At 41.5% G+C, this 25123-nt stretch overlaps 1 protein-coding gene across 2 annotated transcripts in view; it reads left to right on the top strand.

The window, feature by feature from the left end:
- igsf21a (immunoglobin superfamily, member 21a) overlaps positions 1-25123 on the top strand; it is a 224342-nt gene that overhangs the window by 143426 nt on the left and 55793 nt on the right. For both annotated transcript variants that reach the window (XM_030052223.1, XM_030052221.1), the window contains exon 4: positions 1087-1205. In XM_030052223.1, coding sequence (XP_029908083.1) covers positions 1087-1205 — 119 coding nt within the window. The remainder of the gene's footprint in view (positions 1-1086; positions 1206-25123) is intronic.

The following is a 25123-nucleotide window of genomic DNA, read 5'->3' as shown; positions in this document are numbered from 1 at the left end:
TACAACCTAATTAATAACCTAATTATAAACCATTCATAAACCTTTTATAAGGGTAGTCTTATTGTGATAACAGAACTTGTACAAAATAAATAAACACATTAATAAATCGGTAACACTTTACAATAAGAGTACAGCAATTAACGTTAGTTAACGTTAGTTAATGCCGTAATGGTTAATTAACTGTTAGTTAATGATTATTATGGCATTTACTAATGTTAATAATATCTACAATAACCCTTAAAGAACATATAAATTAATACCTTAGCATGAACAGCATTAGTACATGATTCTTAGACACATTAGTTAACAGTTAGTTAACTGCTACTTAATGTTTATTACCTGTTACTTAATGTTTATTACAGCATTAACTAACGTTAATTGCTGTACTCTTACTGTAAAGTGTTACAAATAAATTTACAATACAATTTAAATTACCGTATTGATTATTTAATATGTTGTGTATTTTATTAGTGTACCCAGGTTCCATATAGTAGGTATTATTTTAAAATCCAATAGAGTATTGCAATGTATTGTGATACAAATCCCATCATAACCCACATATCCATATATCATGACACATATTGTATGATGAGGTCCTGGCTGCCACAGTGCCACAGCCTTTCTGCCAAAGTGTTTTCTCAGCACTGACCACAGCTCCACCCATGTTAAGCAAACTGTTTATCTAGCTCAATGAAGGTATTACTAAACTATTCACCGGTCATATAGATTTTTCCATTACACATAGATTAACCACCGCAGCCTCAAAGCTTACACACATTAGCAAGATTGTTGCACCGAGCAAGTGAGCATCACTCAATACAAGGTGACAGGGAGCTGTTTGGTGTGAGGAGTTAAATGACTGTCTCACCTCAGTTTGCCTCCTGATGCCAAGTCTTTTTTTTTTTTTTTTTTTTTGGCTTCATACGCCGATTAGCGTCATTGTTTATTTGCTCCCTAATGTGTTTGTTATTCAGATGTTTAACTTGTGCATCATAGTGTTAGTGTTCCTTGATTGCAAAGGTAAGCTCTTTTGTGTTTGTGTGTGTGTGTGTGTGTGTGTGTGTGTGTGTGTGTGTGTTTTTACAGGCTCCCAGAGGTGCGGATCTCAGACAACGGGCCTTATGAATGCCACGTGGGCATCTATGACCGGGCAACGAGGGAGAAGGTGGTCCTGGCGTCAGGGAATGTTTTTCTCACTGTTATGTGTGAGTAGCAGCACTTTCACCTTAAAAGTCACAAAGGAAACAGCATTTCTATGGTCTGTTCCTTCTATAATTCGATGTGTTTCAGGTTGAAATGGGATGTTGGAGTGGGACATAATGCAGGGAGGGACTGTTCAAAAGTGGGTGGGCTGGACCAGAACAAACAAGGAAAGTGGGTCAGAGGAACTGGATGCTATGATATTGAAAATTATCTGAAGGGAGTCAAAAAGGCTTTTTTTTTTTATTTATTTATTTCATTGCAACTTCAATATTTAGCTGCTGCTCATAAAGCGTAGAGACAACGAGAGAGCAGGTCGAGCCTCAGTGTCTCACTCGAGCAATGTGAACGGACATGTTGGCTGTTGCGGGGGTCTAACCCGTGACCTTTTGGTTTCGGGATAGTCTCTTGCACCTCTAGGCCAACCTGCCACATTAAAGTCCGTGTGCACCATCACCTGCGCCCTCTCTCCATCTGTGCTCCGCTCTGTCATCTCACATCTTTGTCTGCTGTGCTGAAACAGGTATGACTCCAGCACGCCGCTGATCTGCTGGGATAAAAATAATGTTTCATTCAGTGGGGCTTTCTCTTACCAATGATCAGCTGTCTCACACCGCGCCTGGTGTGAATTGGAGAACGCCTATCGACCCTTTCTGTTGCATGTAGAGGGACTGTGTAAAGGGAGCTGAAAAATGACAAGCCATCCAGCTGAGCGCTGCCCGAGAGAAGAAAACAACAGTACTGCAGGAGGCAGGCAACTAGTAAATTAATCAGTTTCACTCGATGAATGGTGAAGTTCTCATAGGGGTGTGGTGCTTCAGATGATGATTTGATGATGATTTTTTTTTTTTTTTTTTTGGCAGCAGAGGTTAATGAGTTTCTCGGTCTGTCAGTAAAGAATTTATAAACAGACTTACATTAAATTTATTGGATAGATAGGCCTTGGGCAAAGGAAGAGTCAGCTACATGTCGGCACTGATCCAGATCTGTGATTTCCACAATTAGACGATTGCATTTTTTTTTTTTTTTTTAAGTTGTAGCAGCGAAACTACCAGAAATAGAGGCTTGATTTCAAAGGTTTGCCGGGTCAATAAATCGATTTAACTTAAAGTTGAAGTCAGGAATGATGTCTTTGGGCGTGTAGCAGCAAGCTGTCTCTCTGTCCTTCTGTCTACCTGTCGATCTAAAGCGTTGTAACTGAGTCAGCGCTGTCAAAGCAGCCAAAAGACTGGATTTGCCTCCCGTGTATCTTAGCATCCTTTCATCCGTTTCCTGCCGCATTGTTTCAGTGTTACAACAGCTATTGCCATTATTAACTCAGTTACCATAATATTTCACTCACTGACTAGGGGAGGCTCTGTGCCTTTAGCCTGTTGCTCAGTCTGCGCTGAAATTGTTGGATTTAAGACGACAGCTGCTTCGTTTTCCTGTGATGTATCAATTCCAGCAGCAAAGGCGCACCATTCTCCATGTGCTTATATGGCTAATTGGCAATAGTGGAATTTTTCAGTACGAAACAAGACCGTTGTGTTAACGTTATTGGGGCCTATAAGAGGTGCCTGTGTTTTTCAGCTTCTTTGTTTTTATCTATTTTTTTTTTTTGTTTACTTGGAAATTCCTCTCTATGCCGTTGACCCTCTCTTCCATGCGGTTTGATGGCTGAAATCCCACGCAGGCGTTGCATGAGGGGAAACGGCAGGGAGCTCTGCGCACGCTGACGTCAATGAGAGGGACTTTATCAATGGGGAAGGATTTACCCGGTTAACCCTTTCTTGTGTCAGTGTTGGTGGGCGTGCGGTGAATGATGTAGCTGGGGGAGAGTTGGAGCACCCTAACTCAGCTGGGTCTTAAATCACCGCCCCACCAGAGAGGGAGAAGAATGGCCTCTGGCATTGTGGCTAATTGCAGTCTAAACTGAAACAGAATTATTCATAACCTATTAGTGTGCCAAGTTCACTGGGAAGTAAAGAAAAAAAAAGGGGAGAGGAGAAAGAAAGAAGGATGAGAGAAAAAAAGTTAATTAATAGGAAGCCGTACACACAGAGTATTTTAATTTTTTAAAGGGCTTCATAAATAAGAATTATCATTTTAATGAATCCCCTGCCAAGAAATTCAATCATTCAGTTTCAGCAGGCTAAACCCTGAACTCTGGGTACCTAGGCTACTGTCCTTCACTCTCAGGGAGGAAATGTGTTGGCTTTCATCTGCACTGCATGAGCATATGTTGACTTGATTAAGCCTGAAGACATAAGGAATAGCTCAGCCAGTGGACGCCTCATGTAATACTCTCACAGCCAGTTTTATTGACAAAGCTGGCCCAAACTATCACATTCACCAAACAAAGCAATCAAATAATCAGTTATTTCTCACAATTTGAGTCCAAGGTGTCACATGGAGGATGGAGGATAGCAACGGTTTGGAGAAGTATGCATTTTTTAAATTGGTGTATAAATATCATACTCAGTTCATGCATGCATGGATAAGCGTTTACCCTGATAGAGGAACATGAAAAAGATACTATAGCTACAGCTGTAAGAAGGATGTTATCCAAAATAAATAAATAAATAAATAAAAATCAACAACCATTGCGCTGACCACCAGCTGCCCCAACAATCTGCTTGCTACCTGGGTTTAATCTAATCCAGCAGAGCTCCGGCTCACTTTCCTGCAACATCTGAACTGTCAAGTTATGCATTAAAAGTTCAGGGGAGGGAAAGAAATTTAATAAGCTGACAGACTGAAGCTTAGAGGGGCTATAGAATTTACTGCCAGTAGATGATATCGCAACTCATTTGATTTTAACATAATAAAAGACGATTCTGTGCGGGACACGCTCAACAAGATGTTAATAAGCAGTGGGTAGGGGGAATAATTCACACGTTTGACTACTGATGCTGCTATTCTGTTATTTTTTTTTTCCTTGAACGGGGCTTAGGAGAAAAACGTCAGAGAAGCAAATATTTAGTTCTTTGTGAGATACTGCGAGCACCTGACAAAAAGATACTAACATACAAAGACTGTCTGACAAAACGCTCACGTGCAGTGCTTGTTTCCACATGTACATTTCACACATCACAGGAAATATCCATCTGATTTGAAAAAGGTAATGTGGTGCAGCTCATAATCACAAGATTACACATTATGAGAGACACAGCTGAAGACAACATCCGCATAATATTCCACTAAACCAGACTTATATGGTTTCAAAACGTTGCTTAACAAAAGAAAAAAGGCCAGAAATATTTGACTTCACTTATTAAGTTTTGCAAGAATCAAGTCAGATTACCCGCCTTGAAAAAAAAAAAAATGTATTTTTTGGACCATGGCAGATTTTTTATTACTTATCACACTTTTGTGGAAAGGCAGAACTTACTGAATTCAAAAAGATTTAAAAGTATTCAAAAAAGGTCCCTCTATAAAATCTAATAGTTAGCATAAGTGGCTTTCCAGTCCTGCCTCCTACATATTAACTGTGAAGATTTGACTAATTATTGAGTTTCTTACACCTCTTTCTCTCTCTCAAAAAAAAAAAAAAAATCAATGCAAGTGACCTTGAAGTAACTAGACTGCACTAGTTCACTTGAGCAAATGATTAAATCAATTAAGAGCAAGGTTTTGAAATGGTAATCACAGAATCCTGGGGCGCTCTCCATATCTTCAGTTATGACACTTCTGCCAAGTCATAATGAATTAAAATCTTTTGTGGGGTGTTTAATTCCTAATTGTGTATGAAGTATAGAATGCCTTAAGTGGACTAAGAAAGATAAGAAGCAGGCATTTTTGATTTTATGACAGTATAATAGGACCAGTATATTGTGATTTTAACACCTGAAAGCTAGACTTGTGACCCATTGCCAATCACAAAAATACATAGTTCACATTGCAAACAGTGGCATATCCATCTATGTGAAAAGCAAATACAAAGGTCATAATTTCCAGGCATTGCTGAATGAAAAAATCAATACCTCTTTTCCCAATAGTAGAAATAGGGTCATTATTTGTTATTACCCAAAATGATTCCTGAGTGACATTCCAAAGATTACAAAGAGAGGCTATTTGTCTCTTCAGAACTGAGCCTGACCTTGGCGAGCGGGCTCCTGTGCATACCGACCGCAAGACTGTCCACCTCGGAAAACCTACATGCTAAGGTTGCCGTGCTTTTGTGTCCTGCAGTTTAAAGCGTCCATATCAGCTGAGTGTTGGGTTGCGACTCACCTTCCGCATGAACAGCATCCCAGACAACACCCAATATGTTTGAACGTCATGTCACGTAATCCCAGAAATCCTTTGTTCTAACCTTTTGTAAAAGCATGAGGATGTAATTTAAAGGATACCCTTCATGAGCCAGCAGGGCTGGTATTTATAACCCCAGAAACAGAGATGAGTGCTAAGGTGTAGAGGGACTAATTACCTTCTCATCCCATAAAACTGGGATTCGCTTCAATAATGGATGCCCAACTTTAATTAAGCGCTGTGTATATTTAGCCGCTCGTTAATAAACGGGTGGGATTAATGGCGTAAGAGCCAAACCCAAACACAGCAACGCCTGCGGACACAGCAGTTTGGGGGCAGTAGGCAGAGTTTAGGGATTGTATGTGATGTTGTGTGTGTGTCTGAGTGTGTTTCTTTGTGGAGAGGGTTGTTTGGGTGGTGTGGTTTGATTGATTGCTACGGAGCGGCTGTTCCCAATGCGACCCGTGTTTGTTCGGGAAATGAAGAGACCCTTTTGGCCAGATTTGAAGCGCAGTATAACTGATACACAACGGCCTAATTCTCAATTCCGGAAAGGATGCCAATTCAGCCGGGCTCATCAGATGTATTCTGAAGTGTTTGTCATGTGGTGCTTTAGCATGCCTGAGGTCACCGCGGGGGCTTGCTCAAGAGTCCTTGATATGATTCTCCATTACGCTCCCATTTATCCTCCATGTCACCTTACTGCTCGTCATATTCTGTGCCCTACAGTATGCCATCAGCATCGCAATCTGTTCAATTGATTCCATCCAAAAAACATGCTATAAGAAAGGCAACAGCAACCTCTGTTTCATTTTGTGACTAGGCAGTTGCATCAACGCTCGTCCACATGGAATAAGCCTCAGTACGTCGTCTAACAGACTAAGCCGTTCTTTTTTTGGTTCGGCGCATAATTAACAGTACAGACTCTCCGCTGAGATCATTTTGTCAAGATACAAACAGTTCCTTCTTTTTAAGAGACATTGCCTGACCCCCCACCACTCACTATTGTTGAGTAGGAGCAGCTTATAGCACCATTACAACATGCTGGCTTGGAGCCCATTGAAGAAAAAATTAATTCAGAGCAGATGAATTATTAAATTGCTGTCTTTGAGCTAAACCCTGGGGTGATAATTGAGGCAAAAATAAACATCCCATTGACTTCCTCAAGGATTTCTCTCTCCAACACTGAACTGGTAGTCTGCACATCACTTACAAAATGCTGAAGAATTTGTCTGGTTTTTTATTTACTTCGTTCTGTTATAAAAAAAAAAAAAAAAAAAAAAAAGTCGGTGTTTTTGTTGATTTGACATTATAAAATTTTTTCAGTATCCAGTGAAGCGCTGGATATTTCATTAATTCATCAAGCAGAATTGGGAGCCGTCAGTAAGGAAACAATGAGATCTGTTGCTGTGATCTTGTTGCCAATTAGTTTTAAGTGAGCTGTGTCATAAACCATAACATCATCAAATATTTTTGATTTACTCAAGAAGGAAAATCATATTGTGCTTACATTAGAGAAAAGCCTTTTTTTTTTTTTTTGTAAACCCTCTAGCGCCTACAAAGTGCCTCATTCAGTTGACATTCACCAGTTGCTTATCAAAAGCGGAGCCAGTGTGCGCCAAGGCTAATAACCAGCCAGTTGGTGCTTAGAACTCCATGCCTGTAGCCTCATGAGTAAGTCTGTTTTCATACCCAGAGACTTCACCCAGCAAACAAAACAAGCATCTGATGATTACATCACATAGTCTTACCCATATCCCGTCCACAGAACCGCCCCACAAGGCGGCATTTTTGGTGGGAACTATCTTTTATCGGCCTATTTAAGATTCAGATTCATTGTATTCAGACTATTTCAGGACACTGATTAATTAGTAGTTGCACGTACTGCACCTCCTAGATTATCATAGTTATAGTCAACATGAATCCCCAGTGATCGCGTCCAAATCCTCTCTTGGCTTCCACGCCAAGTCCACTGGGTAGGAAGTAGCCAGAGGAAGCTACTGTAACAAGCCAATGCTACATAGCATAGCATATTTTTGGCACAAGCAGATATTTATATGAGAGACATATAAGCCAGCACTGTGAAGTTATTTCGCTGCACGGAGACATATCGCCACTGGGTTTATACCCTTGAAATCATTGTCATTTTTTGCTTCCTTTCAAAGTAACAGTGAAATAAAATGGTATTAGTAACTTCATGGTATAAAATCAAACAGGATAAATGACTATACTAAGTGTATTATACATTTTGCCACTATTCACTACACTCACTTAAAGATGAGGGACCCTGCAGGCACGTTAATGGTTCACTTGACTTCATATTTCATTTGTAGGCATGTCCACAGTAGATCCTGCTGTTTCCAACACCATATGGCACTATTGTTAAAGAGCACAAATTAGGGCTGCGCTAAGTACACTAGGCTGCTGCGACGAATGAATATCATTTTGCTCTGCGTGAAGCCAAGGGATGTTTATTAAACCCTGTAGGACACAGCATCTTCAAACTGTCTAGCTTTAATCATATAGGATGCCTCCTCCCGCAGTACATAATCCCAGTCACGGAAGAGTGACGGCAGTGGAGGATGCCATGCAAAGAACATGATCCGCCCCACATCACATTTCCACTAACGTACTGTGTTGCATGAACAGGGAGAATGAAAATTTAACAATGGCAGAATGGTCAAGGTTGGTTCATTTTTAAGCACAAGGTTGTCGAGTCGTCAGCAATGCAGGGATGGTGTTTTTGACGAGAAGTAACTTTCAGCAAATCAGCATTTTTTTTTTTTTTTTTTTGAAAGCACCATTCTAAAACACAGAAGTATACATCTTCAAATAGTTCCCAGTGTCTTTAAACCATCACTTTAGAATAACCTTGTGATGTCTTTCATGATGCAGCCCTTTATTGTTTTCTTGGGTAGCGTTCCCTCCTTCATCCTGAGACGTGCGCGTCTGATACCGAACACGGTGCCTCCCTTGACGTCTCCCCGTGGTTCTCTGTATGCTGTGAAGTGTGGGGCTTGATTCCTTGTGGTGCCGTCTCCCTCTCTCCCTTCACTCCCCTCACTAAGGATGTCTTCATCGCTTGCTGCGCTCCGCTCCCCACCAAGGTCCCTCCTTTTGAGCATAGATGACTGAGGAGGCGACAGAGGAGAAAAAGCTCCCCCTCCCCAGAGACACGCTGCTGATTGTACTAAAGGATGAGAGAACATCTTTGTTTCTCTACCTTTTACCTCGGTATCACCTTGCTTGATAAGTCTCCTTTTCCTCCAAACTGATCCCTCTAAAAATAGTTCCTGGCTTCACAGGCGCCGAGCAAGTTTGACAAAAGTGTAACTTATCAGAAAATGTTATCTTTTCTTCTCTAAATGAAGTGACTCACTTAAGGATGTTATGTGCAGGACTTTATTCAATTAGTATCTGCACAGACTAACTCTGAGAGAGGTGTGAAAACCCTCAGATAGGTTGTGCAAAATGCACTACCAGGCAGAATAAGCTGTGCCAGAATAGATCCCAAGTCGGTAATATCCTTGCCACCCTTCAGTATATGCTTCCATTTATTTTTAACACAGCCCGACGTGACTATAAGTACGGTTTTGACTTCAGGGAAATGCATTTACATGGGCCATCATGTGTCATTTATAGGCTGTTTGCTTGTCTTCCATACCATTTAAGTGGTATATAATCATGACATGTCACCTATCACCTCTTTCTCTATTATTATCCAAGTGTAGGAGTAAAAATCGATTAGATTTCTTTGCTTCCTACTTGCTACTTTCCCACTTTCATATCACCGCCCATCAGATCAGAGAACCCATGAGTGTATTCTCTGATCTGTCACTCACATACACACACATATATAATAATAGTCATAGTAGGGGTGGTATGATGTGAAAATTGAACAAATAAATAATAAATACATCCGAGACTGTATTGCTGCAGCGGGGGCATGGTTCACTTGAAAGTTAAGGCTTGACACAAACAGATACATATAATATGGATAATTTTCTGCATACAAGCAAGTTAAAGAAAATTCTATATATTCATGTCATTTTAAGCGATAGTCAGAGCTTTTTCATATAAACTAATGTTTGTCATGTTCAAGCCAATGTCAAACGAGTTCACACAATGATGATGAAGTCAGCCATTTTGCATTATTGCCATCATTATTGCATTATCATTACTATAATCATTATCAATGCAAAGCTGGTGTCTGTGGCGACATTTCTGCGCTGGCGCTCAGTTGAATTTTAGTGACGTTTTATGCCAAGCACACGTCACAATTTTTTTTTTTTTTTTTTTTTAATTGTTAAACTAAAAGTATAGCATGGCTAATTATCTTCTGATTCCATGACTATCTCAAAGCCTGTTTGTTTTCCCTTATTTTTTCATTTGAAAGGCATTCCCCTCTGCAACCCGAAAGTGCATTTGGGGAAACAAATCAAACAGAACTGTAAAGGTCCGTGCTGCGGGTTTAAAAAGAACAAAGCTGTGTTCGGCAAGAGCAACACACTCAAAGTTGGAGATAGGATGGACTGGGGATGTTGCTAGAGAGATGTAATGATGTCAAGAGTTGGCACATACTGACAGTGTTTTCATGTCATCTGTCTAATTTAGAAACAAAGACATAGTTGAAGGGGGGTCTGGATACCTAAGCCAACAAAGGTTTGCCTAGATGGCTATGGCCCTAGATGTTTGTTGAAATTTGGTATTTACGTGGAACAACCAGCAAACCTAGGCCGCTTTTCCACTTTTGGCACTTCTTTGACACTAATAAACAGGAACCTTGGATTTCCCATTCACCAAGGATGCAGGTCCAGCTCATGCTGTTTGGTGCCTGCTTGACATGTGGGACTCACGGGGACAAAGAGCTGGAAGATGCCATTTTGAAATTCATGTTGAAGTAAAAACATTCTGGTGTAAAGCCGTTAAGCAATTAAGGAAGCCAAATGGAGAAAAAAAAAAAAGGGAGTAACGACAGGGTCCAAGCTTGCCTGGTCATTTTGTCAGACGGTGGCATTTAAAAGAAGCTTCAGGAATTGAAAAGACAAGAAAACCTGTTGGATAATACTGCTGCTACAAGCGTGATCCTGATCAAAATCGAGTAAAAATTAAACTGCAGAGATTTTAAACATGCGAGTAAACACACAAATATGCAACTAGTACAAAAAAGATTGTAGCATTAGATTATGCGCAAATCACTTGCTTTGTTAAAGATGATATTTCAGTCACCTTTTTTCTGTCATCATTACAGCCATTATTTATCCCGATTCAGCTGAAATGCAAACGATAACTAGAACTGGCTCTAAGCATCTGTTTGGTGCAATTTGGGCGAGTTTGTGTTTCTTGTTGTGCTGCAGAAAAAAGGCCCCCAGACACAAGGCTTGTCTGGAATTGTCCCAGAGCCTGGTTCAGCTCCGCATAAAGAGTGAATTTCTCTCCTGGGGGCCAATGAGTGTCCTATTCATTTCCCTGTTGATCAACATTCAAAGGCTCATAACGTCAAAACAAAGCCGTAACTCACCAAAATTTCACACCGTCGGATCACATGGTTTGATCTTCTTTCTTGACACATTTATCGTGTGTACCGAAAGCAGCTGGATTTTTGGAAAGGAACGTCATACCATGAATAAATCTAAGTTTTCTTTAGCACCTCGGGGTAGGTAGGACAGAACATACTTAAGGTCAGAAAGGATGGAAAGGAAGAGTATATGGTCAGTGAGACATACCTTTACCACCAGCTAGATAATAACAGAGAAAGAGGTGACATGCCTCAACATGCATGAATAGAGCCTACAGTAGAGGAACAAGAACGAGAGCATGAGGGGAATGTGTGGGAGATGTGTGGCTGCCGCTGACATTGACACAGATAATGGTAAGCTAGAGGGAAAGAGGAAGTCATAAAACAACAACAACAACAACATCAACAGGTGCAACGGTTTCATTGGCATGGTCATAAATCATAGTCGGAGCAGGTGTGGGGCTTGGTGGGGGGCCAAAAAAAACTATGTATTATAAACCACTCATTAAAAGTTAATGTGTGTGGAATTTTCTGCAAGCACTGGTACCTAGACTCTCTCCCCCAGGTACCGCTTTCTATCAAAATATTTCATATGTCCTCTTCTCTCATAACTGTTTTGATGCGCAGCTCACCACTCTCACCCATTGGGATCTCAGACAATATCAAGCCCAAGAATTCCCACATTTCACCAGACAGAAACACGAGCAAGATCAAATTTTCAGTTCATCGAGGTTGCATTGAAACAGTTTGAAAGCCAAACTTGATGCATGGAGTGGTGCAAAGCCTTCGAGAGCGATAAAATCCAACTAGACTGTGTTTATGTGCTGTGCACAGCTGTGTGGCACTTTAAAGTGCTGGGAGTGCAGGAGCAAACAATGCTCATATAACTTCCTTACAATAGTGTGTCATTTTTTATTTATTTATTTATTAGCACATTGGATACAATGAACAAACGACTGCAGGTTTTCTCAATATAACAAAAGAGAACAGGTGCCTTAAACAGCATTCAATCAATCAGTTTTATTTAAAGTGCAGAATCACCATGCAGCATGGTCCCAATACACTTTACAATTCTAAATACATATCATAAAACATACAGAAGATAAACTAACAAATAGAATAATCCATTTCTTCAAGAATTCAGCGAGTTATTGAAAAGTAGTCTACTATATTTTGAATAAAATAAAGCCCATCAGTAGACTAACATACATATTGCTGTTTTAAAAAATAAATAAATAAGTAAGTAAGTAATGTTTATTTATAGAGCACCTTTCGCAGATAAAAATCACAAAGTGCTGTACAATAAAATAAAATAAAATAAAATACAACAACAAAAACAAGGTGCATATCAATATAAATAAAATACAACAATAAAATAACAAATATAAAACCTAAAAACACACTAATTAAAAGCCTGCGTAAATAAAAATGTTTTCAGCTGTTTCTTAAAAGAGTCCACAGAATCAGAACATCGTAGAGAGAGTGGCAGGGCATTCCAAAGTTTGGGTGCCTCTGCCTGAAAAGGCCGGTCACCTCTGCTCTTGAAGTGGGTGTGAGGAACCACTAGCAATCTCTGATCTGACGACCTCATGGTACGGGCAGGTACATGAGGTCTGATCAGGTCAGAGATGTAGGGGGGTGCTTGGCCATGTAGAGCTCTAAAAGTAAGGACCAAAATTTTAAAACGGATTCTAAAATGGACTGGTAAGCAGTGTAGAGAGGCTAAAACAGGAGTGATGTGTGCCCTTTTGTGAGTGTGTGAGTTAAAAGCCGTGCAGCTGCATTCTGTACCATCTGGAGACGGTCAAGCTCTTTCTTATTAAGACAAGTAAAAAGGCTATTACAATAGTCCAGACGAGAAGAGGTAAAAGTATTAATAACCATCTCAAGTTCGGCTTTAGACACCATATCACCTTTATTATCACTCATTTTGCAATGTTCCTCAGGTGGAAAAAGCAGTTTCTTATTAATTGTCTGGAGTGCTGCTCTAGCAACATTGCAGAGTCAAGGACGACACCTAAGTTTCTAAATAACACAAAGAATTTCCTTAGGCTTTAGGCACATATATTCCCAGACACAATAAAAACAATTATTATAAACTATTAACTTACTGGCTCATAACATTGTAAGTACAGGGTGCTGCTACTGACTTGAAATCAAATAATATGTTTGCTTTAGGCCATTTCTCAGATAAAACTAAATAAAAACTCTTAGAAAACAAAAGAAAAAATAACCCTAACCTATTACTAGCTCATTTCATTTTACTTGTTACGCCTTTTCGCAGTAGTGAAGCAACCAACTCCTGACTCAAAATCAAAGGTGCCAAGCGTCTCTCTAAAACTTGCAGTGTGCATAAGCCGTGTGACCTTGTCCTCCCCACTATGACTTTGCTGCACTGTTTTGATTGGGTTCTGCAGTGAGAACCCTCTCTCTGCTGGCACGCTGGAGACGGGGATCATGCAGGCTACCTTGGCCAGTTTGGCCCACTCCGGATAGATTTCGCTGAAATCCCTGATGAGGACTTCACAGGCCGTTGAGAAATTCAAGTCTCCGTAACCGCGGAGCGCTGCCATCACAGCGACGGCATCTTGTTGCACTGTTGTGGCATCAGTGAGAGGGCCTGACTCGTCCTCTCTGGGAATGACTGGCCAAAAATGACTGGTAATAGCCCGGATAGCTGGTTCAGCATATTCCTGAAGAACTGAGGGAACGTAGTGATAATGAATCAGTGATTTCTTTCTTTTTTTCAATGAAAAGCCAATAATCAACTTTATATGACAAAATGGTATTGACAGCCAGATTAACTGAAAAGTATAAAGGTTTAAATGTTATACTGTTATTATTTTTTTACATTATCATTTTTATTATTGTGATTATTATAATTATTAATATGATAGGCTGTCTGTTTTGCGATATAGGCAAGCATTTTAGGTTATTCAAAAAAGACAGGCCTATTCAAAGAATGAAACAAAAGAAACACACCACCGGTACTCGCAGATCAATACTCTTCTTATTCATTGTGGGCATAATAGTTGATAAATTTTAAGACATGAGTGGTGTCATGTTTGCTTTGTTTCTGCTGTAACCGTGCGCCCAATACAGTGTTCTAAATTTGGAGCTGTGCGCGATGCTAGCATTTCAAGAGTGGTGCTATGCCTTTTACAGCAAACCAAATGGAATAGGCTTCTACTTACTACCCTGTGTGTTTGGGTATCGGGAGGGGTTCACAAGGACGTTGAAGCAGCCAAGTAGATCCAGGTAATCTTCAGGGAATCAGTCGTGGAAAGCATCTATTAGATGTTGAATGTAGTGTGCTCGGGCATTTTTTAAAGCCTGACGGATGTACCCTTGTACATGCCCTCTAGGCAGTCTGCCTGGAACCTCTCTTCTTCTGGACCTGGGACGTCTCGTAACTGCGTTAGTGCCGCCACTGATGCGTGCACCCCTGGTCAGATTGTGGCCCGATTGACGTCCTGTTTTTGGAAAACCAAATTCAGTTTGGTCATCACCGGTAGCGCATTAGCCAGCGTGAGTCAAGGCCATGAAGCAGTACGGCTGGATTTGACTCAGGATGCCTTGGGCTCGGGCATTTCTTCCCACAGCCTCTTCATTTAGCTCCCTCACCAGAGCAGGCCGTTTACGTTTGATACGTTCCACTGTCCCGTGCAAGGATAACCAGCGGACGGCGCATGGCTGCTTGAGGCTCGTCGTGTCCTCAACGCTGAGCACTGCTGCTAGTTGACGGAGGTGATTGGTCCTGTGGGCTGAGTGCTTGTAAAAGGAGTGCACAGGGGTAATTGTGTGCTTGTGGGCTCCTACCTGGCCCACAGCTTTTGCAGCATCTACCATGAACAGCACAGCTCAGCGGGCACAACGGTGCTCCTGAATGGGAAACACACACTCTCGTCAGATGAGTACCAACTCCAGCACACTTCCCCGTCATTACACTCGCCCCATCCGAGCCCAGGCCGATGACGCAGCAGAGCTCCACATGGCTCTCGCGGAGCACCTCAAGCACTTTGTCAATTAAACACTGTGCCGTCCCGGACTGCACATCGTCACTGCCCAGAAGACACGCCTCAACTCTTCCTTTTATTTCCAACTTGACATGTATATTCAGCTTCTTGTCCATTGGTGATATTTATCGTCTCTTCAATGGTAATTCCAATGAAGTCACTTCCCTTAAGCTTTTCATTCGGCTGCTTCATTACAACGTCTTCCAGTGGCTTTTCCATGTCATCAGTGGAGTCTGCCAGTAAATGCCATCACATGAGACAAAATCGGGAGCCTTTCCGCTCTCAGTAAACTCCAGTCAACCCCACATGCTGATGACACGCGATGCCATTTTTTGCCATGTGAAATACACCTGGTAGCTGAGAGCACAGCTTCTTGTTGGCCATTTCGTTAGCCTTCTCGCAGTGGCCTTTCATTTCAATTTGTCAGTTGACGGCCATCATGAAGTCACTGCATTGATTGTGCTCGGCGAGAGCAGAGATTCTCATGGTCGTCGCTCCTTTAGTAAATCCATTCTTCCTCCCCAGTTTCTCTCTTTCTCTTCCCCATCTATAATGTCGAACTTAAGCCAGGGGACTTTGCCTTTCCATTCGGGCCTGAACGCTCAACTTTTTTGTTTCTTTTCGGCTGGAGCCAGTGCCATGGCGTTGGTGGTCTCTGCTACTTCAGACTGTACCTAAGACTCATCGTCGTCATTGTCATTAGACCTGCTTGGTTTCACAAAATACGAAAGGGTTGTTTTGTTCATTGCAGCAATATTGAAATTCAAATATTGCTCAGAGAGATATCACCGCCATTATGACTGGAGAAATTTAACTGTTAACAGTTTTTCCCGGTAAAAAAATGGTAATTACCGGATAGTGGAAACTCATTACCATGGTACGGTAATGTAACACAACATGTCTACAAAAAAAAAAAAAAACGAACACTTTGTTGAAAATGCTGTGTGGAAAGTAGCGAATGCAAAGTGTTTAAATAGTAAATGCAATGAGGGAGGAGGCGTGAGTGTTTTGCTGAGTATGAAACGCGTCAAAACACTCACAAAAAACAGCACGCCCAGCATTCCATCTGCAAATAAACCCATATCAGTTAATATTACACATTTTCATGCCCTGTCTCTCCTGTCTCTCTCCACTGTCACTGTCTAATAAAGCAAAAATGCACAAACAAATAATCTTAAAAAAGAAATTACATCATATTCAGATAATCAGTGCTGATGTGGCCAGTGATTAAAGTCATTATAAGCTACAATGACTGGGATGCAGCTTCTTCTTCTTTTTTTTTTTTTAATAAGAAAGCTATACTCTCTTCCTTTTGAATTTCTAATTCTGGGTTAGGGGCGGTGATAGAATAACTTCAAGGCTCGTGTGTCCCTGGAGTTAAGCTGCCTGTGCAGACAAAAGACAGTAGTTCTTCATAAGACAGGGCTCAAATCAAGGGATTCATTAATTCCATATGTGGAGATACAATATGCCTCCCTCTTAATCAGTTGTTTAATTATTTTCCCACCTCTTGGACTTGGCAGGGTGCACTCCGGATGTGTTTATTGAGGTGGCATTAAAATATTTGTAAAGCCAAACTTGATCGACAGACTGGTGTAAAGCCATTCGAGAACTGTATCATACATTTTGTCGTATGTGTAGTCTATTATTTCTTATGAAAAATTTTAAGGAATGCAGCTCAGGTCTTCTTTCCCCCGGTCCTCAAATCCACCGGCTTAAGATTCAGTCCTGACTAATGTGTCTGCCTATTTCTGATTTTTTGGAAAAATACCTTCTTATGATGGGACCACTCAAATATCTGCTTGTTAACTTTTTCTCAAACATGTTGGATATTAGCGTCTCCCTCTCAGGACAGAGATATGAGGAGGTAGTGAATGTCATTTAGTCTGGTTGACCTTTCCAGTGCCACAGTTGAAGGGTGCAAAGTGGCCGACATTTCTGCAGCTTTCACTGTGGTCGTAGCTCTTGGAGATTTGACACTCATCTTTGCCGCTGCACAAAAGACTGGGAAATAGGCGATACTTTTATGGGGATAGAAGAAATACAGGTTTAGGAACCCCTGAAAGCAGCCCATGGGCATGGATCGAATGGATTTCCTCTCAGTGCGCCCACTTTTCTAAACTTGAATGCAAATCAGAGGAAGGGAGCTCAAAGGGAAAATGAAATGGGAAATTCATATTATTTTGGGGACCTTTCTTCTGTCCCATTGGAATCCATCAACTTAGTAGCGGCAGGCTGTCCTGCTTTAATTGCCTAAATGGAAAAGATGTGCGAGTGTGTCTGGACTGATACAACGAGGGCGAGGGGGACAGATTTGCAGCTGTTTGTCGATGCCACAGGCACACTTGTTTCAAGACTGTTTCAAGAAATATTACTGTATCCAACAGAACCTCGACACACGGGCAGGAGTGCACAGTATTCCAAATAGGTCTTGTTTCAGAAAAAAAGAAATGTTGCTGCCTTAATTGCTCATAAAAAAAACTTAATTCTAAAAATAAATTCAGTGAAGTGTTGGATTAAACATCTTAAGATATTTCAAAGTGGCAGATATTAGAGCTAAGAGTGTGATAAATATAGAAATGAAACAGAAAGCTTGTGAAAAGTGGCTACTTTAGTACAACCATATGGCAGCATATTCATCCTGCTTGTAACTGGAGCTCTCTAGTACAAAGTCGACTTCCTCTCCAAGAATTGTTGGTCCTGGGTAGATCCTGGGTTTAAATCACAACCTTGGACCTTTCTGTGGGGAGTTTGCATGTCCTGGAAATTGCCATAGGTGTGACACAACACACTCCCACTATGAGTACGTTTACATGCACACCATATTCCTGTTTTAACCGGAATATTTGCAATATTCCGGTTGTGCACGTGTCATGTAAACACGCACCGAACCCGATTAAGGTCATATTCCAGTTGGAGAGAATTCCGAATCAGACCCCTGGCATATGCCTATTCCAACCGGAATATTGAGGCATGTAAACACCTTAATCAGAAAATGCCCCGAACCGGAATATTCAGTCACCCCTGCGCATGCTCGACTCACAAGGAATCCTGGGGCATCTTTGTTGCTATGGTTACTGCAAGCGGTGAAAACGACCTGGCGAACAGCATAGCGAAAAGCAGCAAGAGTCAGCTAATGAAAGATTTTAATATCATGGAGTATATCGATGGGAGAAAACATAGAAATAGCGAGAGCTTCTTCTTCTACTGCTTCTTCTTCGTCTGTATTTCTGGCAGACCAGACGCCTATACGCGTGCTGCTGCCCCCCATGGCTGAGTGTCACATTACGTAAAAGAGTGGAATACGCCGAAACACGGGGAACATGCCAAGTAACATGTAAACGGAATATTCCAGTTGCCGCAGCGCAGTTACCTTAACTGGAATATTGACCCGAACCGGAATATGGTGTGCATGTAAACGTAGTCTATGTGTTACTGCAGCTGTTAATACTTCCTTGGTGTTAACCCTGTGACTTGTGGCCTAGTGACTTGTCCAGGAGTCATAGGCATCGAAATCTGCACAAAACTGTGATGCAAAGTCTTTGGTTCACATTAAACCCCTGCTTATAGATAGATAGATATAAACTTTATTAATCCCCGCAGGGAAATTACAGTGCCATAGCAGCAGAAAAAACAGCCACACACAACACAATAAAGACAGTAAAACCACATTAAAAACAGACTACACTGCAAAAACTCAAAATCTTACCAAGATTATTTGTCTTATTTCAAGTCAAAAATGTCTTATTACTAGTCAAAATAATCTCATTACACTTAAAATAAGACATGATCACCTCAGAAGTAACTTGTTTTTAGACAACTGTCTCTTGTTTCAAGTGAAAATTTGCTTGAAACAAGTGAAAATTTGCTTGTTTCATTGGCAAAATTTGTTTCTTGTTTCTAGCTAATTTTCACTTATTTCAAGTGAATTTTGACTTTTTCCACTGGCAAATTTTGCCAATGAAACAAGCAAATTTTCACTTGTTCTAAGTGAATTTTCACTTGAAACAAGTGAAAAATGTCTAAAAACAATTTACTTCCGAGGTGATCATGTCTTATTTTAAGTGTAATGAGATATTTTGACTAGAAATAAGACATTTTTGACTTGAAATAAGACAAATAATCTTGGTTAGATTTTGCGTTTTTGCAGTGTAAGAAGTGCAGTAAGATAAATAAGTGAATAAATAGTAAAATAAATGATGTGGTGTTCCTTCATAAATCCTAGTCATTATGAAACTGCACACAAGCCTAATGTTCTCGCCATACGTGGGCGTCCCGACCTCTCTTTAATGGGGGTCGGACAAAAATCCTAATCAGACTCATTCTCTATCGCCGTATATTATGAACGACAATAGCCTGATTGATTACACAAGTTGGTCTAAATTATGATCCGACGTGCGCATTAGTCTTAATTGTTATTGGACTATAACATGACGATATATGCAGCTATTTACTCACACTAAAGTAAAAATGATGCTTGTATTAAGAGGCTGTTAATTCATGCATGTGTAAATGTTATTATATGAAACTCTGCGGAGACACTAATAGGTTACAGTGGTGTAGTGAGGAGATTAGGGCTCCAAGTTAAATGTCACCCAAATTCCCTCTTTGGCGTTATCCTTCTCAGTTCACACTCAGTTCAACTGACTAATACCACTTACTGTACAAATTGTGTGAAGCACGCATGGATGTACGCACATTCTCACGGCCCCCTTTTTTGTTTTTAATGAGTGCCTCACTCTGTATGGAAAGTGGCGTAAGCATTGCACTTTTTGCGTATGCATGATTTATGTACAAATGAGGACAGATGATCGTATGACTATCTTCAGCACAGTGCATGCTGGCATAGATAATAAGTATGTAAAGTTTATTTAAGGAGCTTAAGTAGACCAAAATGTTGTGCAAAAGGACGTTAAAATAGAGAATAGACAACAATACACATCAGGTCCAAAAATGCCAGAGAAGAAAAATGTGAATGAATAAATAAATAAATGAGTGCTCCAATATGCAAATGAAAGGTTCTTAACATGAATATTCCCAAGTGAATTGCCTATACAGAGTATGGCACGTTTCAACAGTAACTGCATTGACTGACATTCTAACGCCATTCCCAAAATAGAATAGTAAGAAAAAAAAATGTTCATACCATACTGTTTTATTCCACTTTCAACAGCTTTCTTTTCAACAGTCCACACACATCACACAGCTGTCCACTGTGTGTGTGAGCGACTGTGAGCTTGTGATATGTGGCGAGCTGTAGATGGGGCAGCAGAGTGTGTTCAGTTCATTTTTCTCTGCATCGCAGGAATAGCTTCCTTATTGCTGATATGCTCCCAGCAGCACTGCGACAAAGAGGACAAACAAAACTCTTTATGAAAATGTAGCCACACGATCCATCTCTTCTTTTGACATATTCACTCTGTGCTTTGGTTGCAAGAAGCCTGCTCCCATGCACTGGAGAGCTGAACTAAGCAGACTCTGCTGTCTGAGCCTCACTAGGGCTCACAGTCAGGCTTGACCTGTTAGTATCAGGGGCTGAGCCTCGTAGGCGGGGCTGGGAGGGAGCATCCTTCCCCTTGAGAAAAACTTGAAAAATTAACCTCTGAAAACTGCGGTTTTCATGCTTTTTAACTATGCACCAACAAAACCTGTATACATTTCACATATTCTACACATCTAACACTTGCAAGACAACAACAAACCATGTGGAGGTAGGTGGGCGGACCCAAACACAGGAGCTGAGGCAGGTTGCATTGAAGAAAACAAGTATTTAATATCTAACTTAGACAACTGAGGAGTATGCATGACAAGGACAATGACCAGACATGCCCTGCGTTCCAAATCGCATACCTCTACTTTTTACTTTTAGTATGTACTGCATGTACAAAGTATGTAGTGTAGTATGCAGTATGCATGTGTATGCATACTGTTGGGACACACTACATACATCATCCCTGACCTCCGACCCTCTTGCTCACTTCCGCCGCCGTCCGTAGCGCCACATTTGAATGTTGTTGTCAAAATTCCGGTGCCTGTTTCATACTGCGCTGTCGTCTGTCATATATCTTCTATCTTTCTGTTGCTGCTGCTGTCACTGAGCGAGGTGAGTGCAACATGTGTTGTGTTGTCTTCCGTATGTGGGCGTGGCTTGTACACACAGCTCAGTCAGTGCCACGTAACATCTGCTGTGCAAAGGATTGTGGGTCAGAATGGCCAGAGAAGCATGCTGAAATCCATACTGCAAAATCTGACCGGATGTAGTAGAACATCCTGGTACTCTTGGCATACTGCATCTGACATACTAATTCTTTTTTTTTTTTTTTTTGCCTACTAAATAGTATGGTAGTATGGGTATTGGACTCGACTGGAAGCAAGACATGAATGCACCAGAAACTAAAGAGGAAACAAGACCCACCTGGAACACAAGACAGGAGAACCCAGAGGATTGGCTGAGGGAGACACAGGGGAGGGATCAGAACAACCAGGGCTGATCACACCAACTCGGGACAGGTGTGGCAAACTGGGAAGGGCAGACAGGACTGCCACAGAGGGCACAGGACACTACACCGAAACACACGGAAAGCACTGGGAGACACAAACAGTCCAAACATGAAGTCCAAGACACAAATGACAATGACAGTCTCTCTGCTCCAGGCCTTGTTTGTGCCATCAGAACTAGTTAACATGACACCGTCTGATACGTTACTCCTGAGCTAAGCTAGCAGTGGCACCACCTGCTAACCTGTCCCTGTCACACACCTGGTTTGGCTGGCTCAGCGGGACCGTCCGGCTGCTCAGGCTCCCCAGAGAGCGCTGCACTTCTGTTTCTGAGGGAAAACCTTCAGTATACCCATTGTTTTGCTGTCCACGACATGTCCTGTCTCTACCTGTCAGCTTTGCATATCACTCAGGAGGTGGGGGAGGGGTGACACTGACAGCAGCAGACACTGGGGGTGAGACTGGACCAGATGCAGCCGCATGCTGGGAAGGGAGGGAAAAAAAAAAAAAAAAAAAAAGGTTCAGGGCTGGGAAACCAAAGCATTTGGGTCTTTAGTCCCGAATGCCCAGGCCAGGAGACGCCCATGCCCACAGTCACTGTCACTGCACACCAGGGAGGCATGGAGAGTGAGGCAAATCAATAGTCAATTAAAAATGCGCATTTTGTAATATTGTAAAAAGGAACCAGCCAAGGGCATGTAGCATTAAAACCCCAGCGATGGAGAGGCTTTGTGCGCAGTGAGATCGAAACCCCTCACCTGCCAAAGTGACTGGCTCAATTGACAGAGTTCGCTCGGCAGTCCTGACCTGCATTTGGGTGGGGTGACAGATTTTAATTTGAAACCCTGGTGACGTGACATGTGGCACCGGCACGGACTGTAGTGCAAGAGCAGCGTGAAGCCATGATTTTTTTTCTAAAATTAGAAAACCAACTGTTAAGAAAAAGTAACACTTCCTCTAATGAAAATAATCAATAGTGCAAAATTTAAAGAAATCATGCCACTTTTAGAGGACAGTAGGTGACTTTAGCCCTTAAGCTGACAAGAAATCACCATCATTTTTAGCCTTTTATTATCTTTCAAATGAATGTATGACATTTTGGAGTAGGACTCTTCATATTCGTATGCTTTCTCATTCAGTGGGGGTACTATAATGATCCATGGTATCTCTGCTACTGCTCCTCCGAGAGGAACCGTTCTTACAATCAGAAGCCGGTGGCTTTTTACATCCGTCTGAAAAAAAAACCCGTCTTAGAAACGTTTTACAGCTCTGCTTTTTCATCTGGAAGAGACTTTTGGTTCAAAGACTAGAATGCAACAGGTATTAAAAGAATCTCAACCTTTTTGTGAAAGATTCAAGGTTAGCATACTGAGTGAAAGAAATTTCAATATTATGTCAATATTGTTGCAAAATATTGAATTCAGGCTTTATCAACATTAGGTGCTTTCACCAAATGCATTTTGCACAGTGAATTTCCATTTCAGCATAACCTCCAGAGGATGTATGTGTGGAGACAGCATATGGGTTGGAATAGTGAAAAGAAGAAGAGGGAGAAACAGACAGAGCCGTGGTCTGGCTCTTGACCGTGGACTGCAGCCGTCAGTGCAAAATCCAATGGACTCAAACAGCTGAAAACATGGCAGCAGAATCAAACAGTCCTCCTCATCTTGAATTGAGTCCCAGTTCCTCTAAACGAGTGGCCAGCCTGGTGCCAGGAGCACAGTATGGAACTATTTTGCTAAAAGAGCCGACAAAGGCAGACACTGAACCGACATCAGAGCTCAAAAGTGGCCGCAAAGCTTTCTAAGTCAAGTGTGGTAACACACTGATGTCTCTTGTTTGGTGGAGGATCTTAGTGGAATGAAACTGTGGTACCCAGATGAAGCTAACTTGTAGCCTACATAATACCATGTAATAAATGATACATGTTACTCATAGGTGAGGTGATATGATATTTGGTTAGCATCTGGTTAGGAGGTACAAAGATTATTTTGACTAGTCTTGGATGCACTACAGTAGATAAGTCGTTCATTTTTAACACGGTTCCAAGTGTGATTTCTCACCAGAAGCTGATCTTTGGTCAGTGCAAAGCTTAGACAGCACAGACTACAACACATGTGTGAAACAGCCCGAGCTTTGATTGGCTCTGAACGGCTTTATGCAAATGAGGCAGCCGCTCTCTTGAATCTTTGGTTACACTTGCATGCAGCCCTGAGTTTCTTGGTTCCGTAAGTATTAGACAGATTTGGGAGCAACAAGTAACCGCAACAAATAGTCACAGCGTGCCCTGAAACAAACAAGTATCCAGGTCCTCAGCAGCACCTTAACATAAATGAGGGTATGCAGTAAAAATGCCCACTCAGTGTAAAGGCTGAAAATATGAGTGCTATTCTGCGAGACATACATATTCAGGGCATGTAGTAAATATCACTTGAATAGCTTGAACTCAATAACAGTAACCTTCATGCAAGCTTCAGGCAATCATTATGTTTCCAGCGTAAGCTACGCAGGGTAGCAGGGAACAATGCAGCGGCTGAGTGTGAGTCAGCGGGCCGCAATTTATCAGCGCGGTCATGCTAGCAAGCCCATGACATAATTGTAGTGAGCAACCTATGGACAAATGGACTCGGCATGCTCTTTCTGAATTAGTCAGCGGCCCACCTACTGTAGTCTGCAAGCAAAGAGTCCGAAATGGAAAAGGCGAAATGAAAAGGCGGTCATCATCACCTGCAACCAGACCAACTTAACAGCAGGGGCAAAAAAATAACAGCAGCAGACAGCAAGGTTAATTGTAAGCAAATTCGCCTACTTTTTGAATCACAGCTAGATTTAGCTTATTTCAATGCTTTCCTGTTTTATTCCCTTAAAGCAGAAAAATGCACGCTTAATCGTAAAAGTTATATGGCTTACCGTGTTGGTAAAAGGAAGCTGTTAGGGTAGGGGATATTGCGGTGCCTAAATCAGGAGCCCGTCATCTGACAGGCCCTGTCTATAGCTGGTTGCAGTTTAATTTCTCAGGGTGGAGTCAGGCCTGTCCCGCTGTCAATACGGCATAAATCTGACTTGATTAATGGACCTGAATAGTGTAACGTATACGGTTATTGGCTAAGGAATCGGTGACAATACAAGAGAGTCCGGTAAAGTGAATCTGTGCTCTGATCTTGACTCACGCAGTGTTTAATTAACTAAATTGTCCGGGTGGCAGCGAGCCAAGGGGCCGATCGGAGCCCCAAACTCTCCTGATGTCTTGATTTGGGCTGGCTGATAGTGAGAAAGCCTCTCTATCAAGCCAAACAAAGAGAGGGCCAACGCCATGAGGCACGCTACATCACAGGTGATACCAAAATGTCACGTCGTCTCTAAATTCTTACTGTGTCTCAATAGTTTGAGCCAGACAGATGCATTTTGTGCGCATTAAAGGCACCGTGAAATGAATGCTTTAATGGTGACCCTCGGGGGCATAAATAAAATTTATTTCATCCAATAAAACCCTTTTGAACAATCCTGCCCTTTCACCTATCCCATCAAATAAAAGTGCCCTGACACTTTTCCCTCCACATGTCATGTCCCACCACAGCATCCTGTTTTAAATGGAAATACATAAAATCGAAGGCAGTAAAGTCCCATGTCAGGTTGTCTTCGCGCCAGTAGTGTGTGG

This window comes from Myripristis murdjan, chromosome 5 (genome assembly GCF_902150065.1).
Source record: "Myripristis murdjan chromosome 5, fMyrMur1.1, whole genome shotgun sequence".
NCBI lineage: Eukaryota > Metazoa > Chordata > Actinopteri > Holocentriformes > Holocentridae > Myripristis > Myripristis murdjan.
The sequence above is the reverse complement of the archived record's forward strand: the minus strand, read 5'-3'. Positions and strand labels throughout refer to the sequence as shown.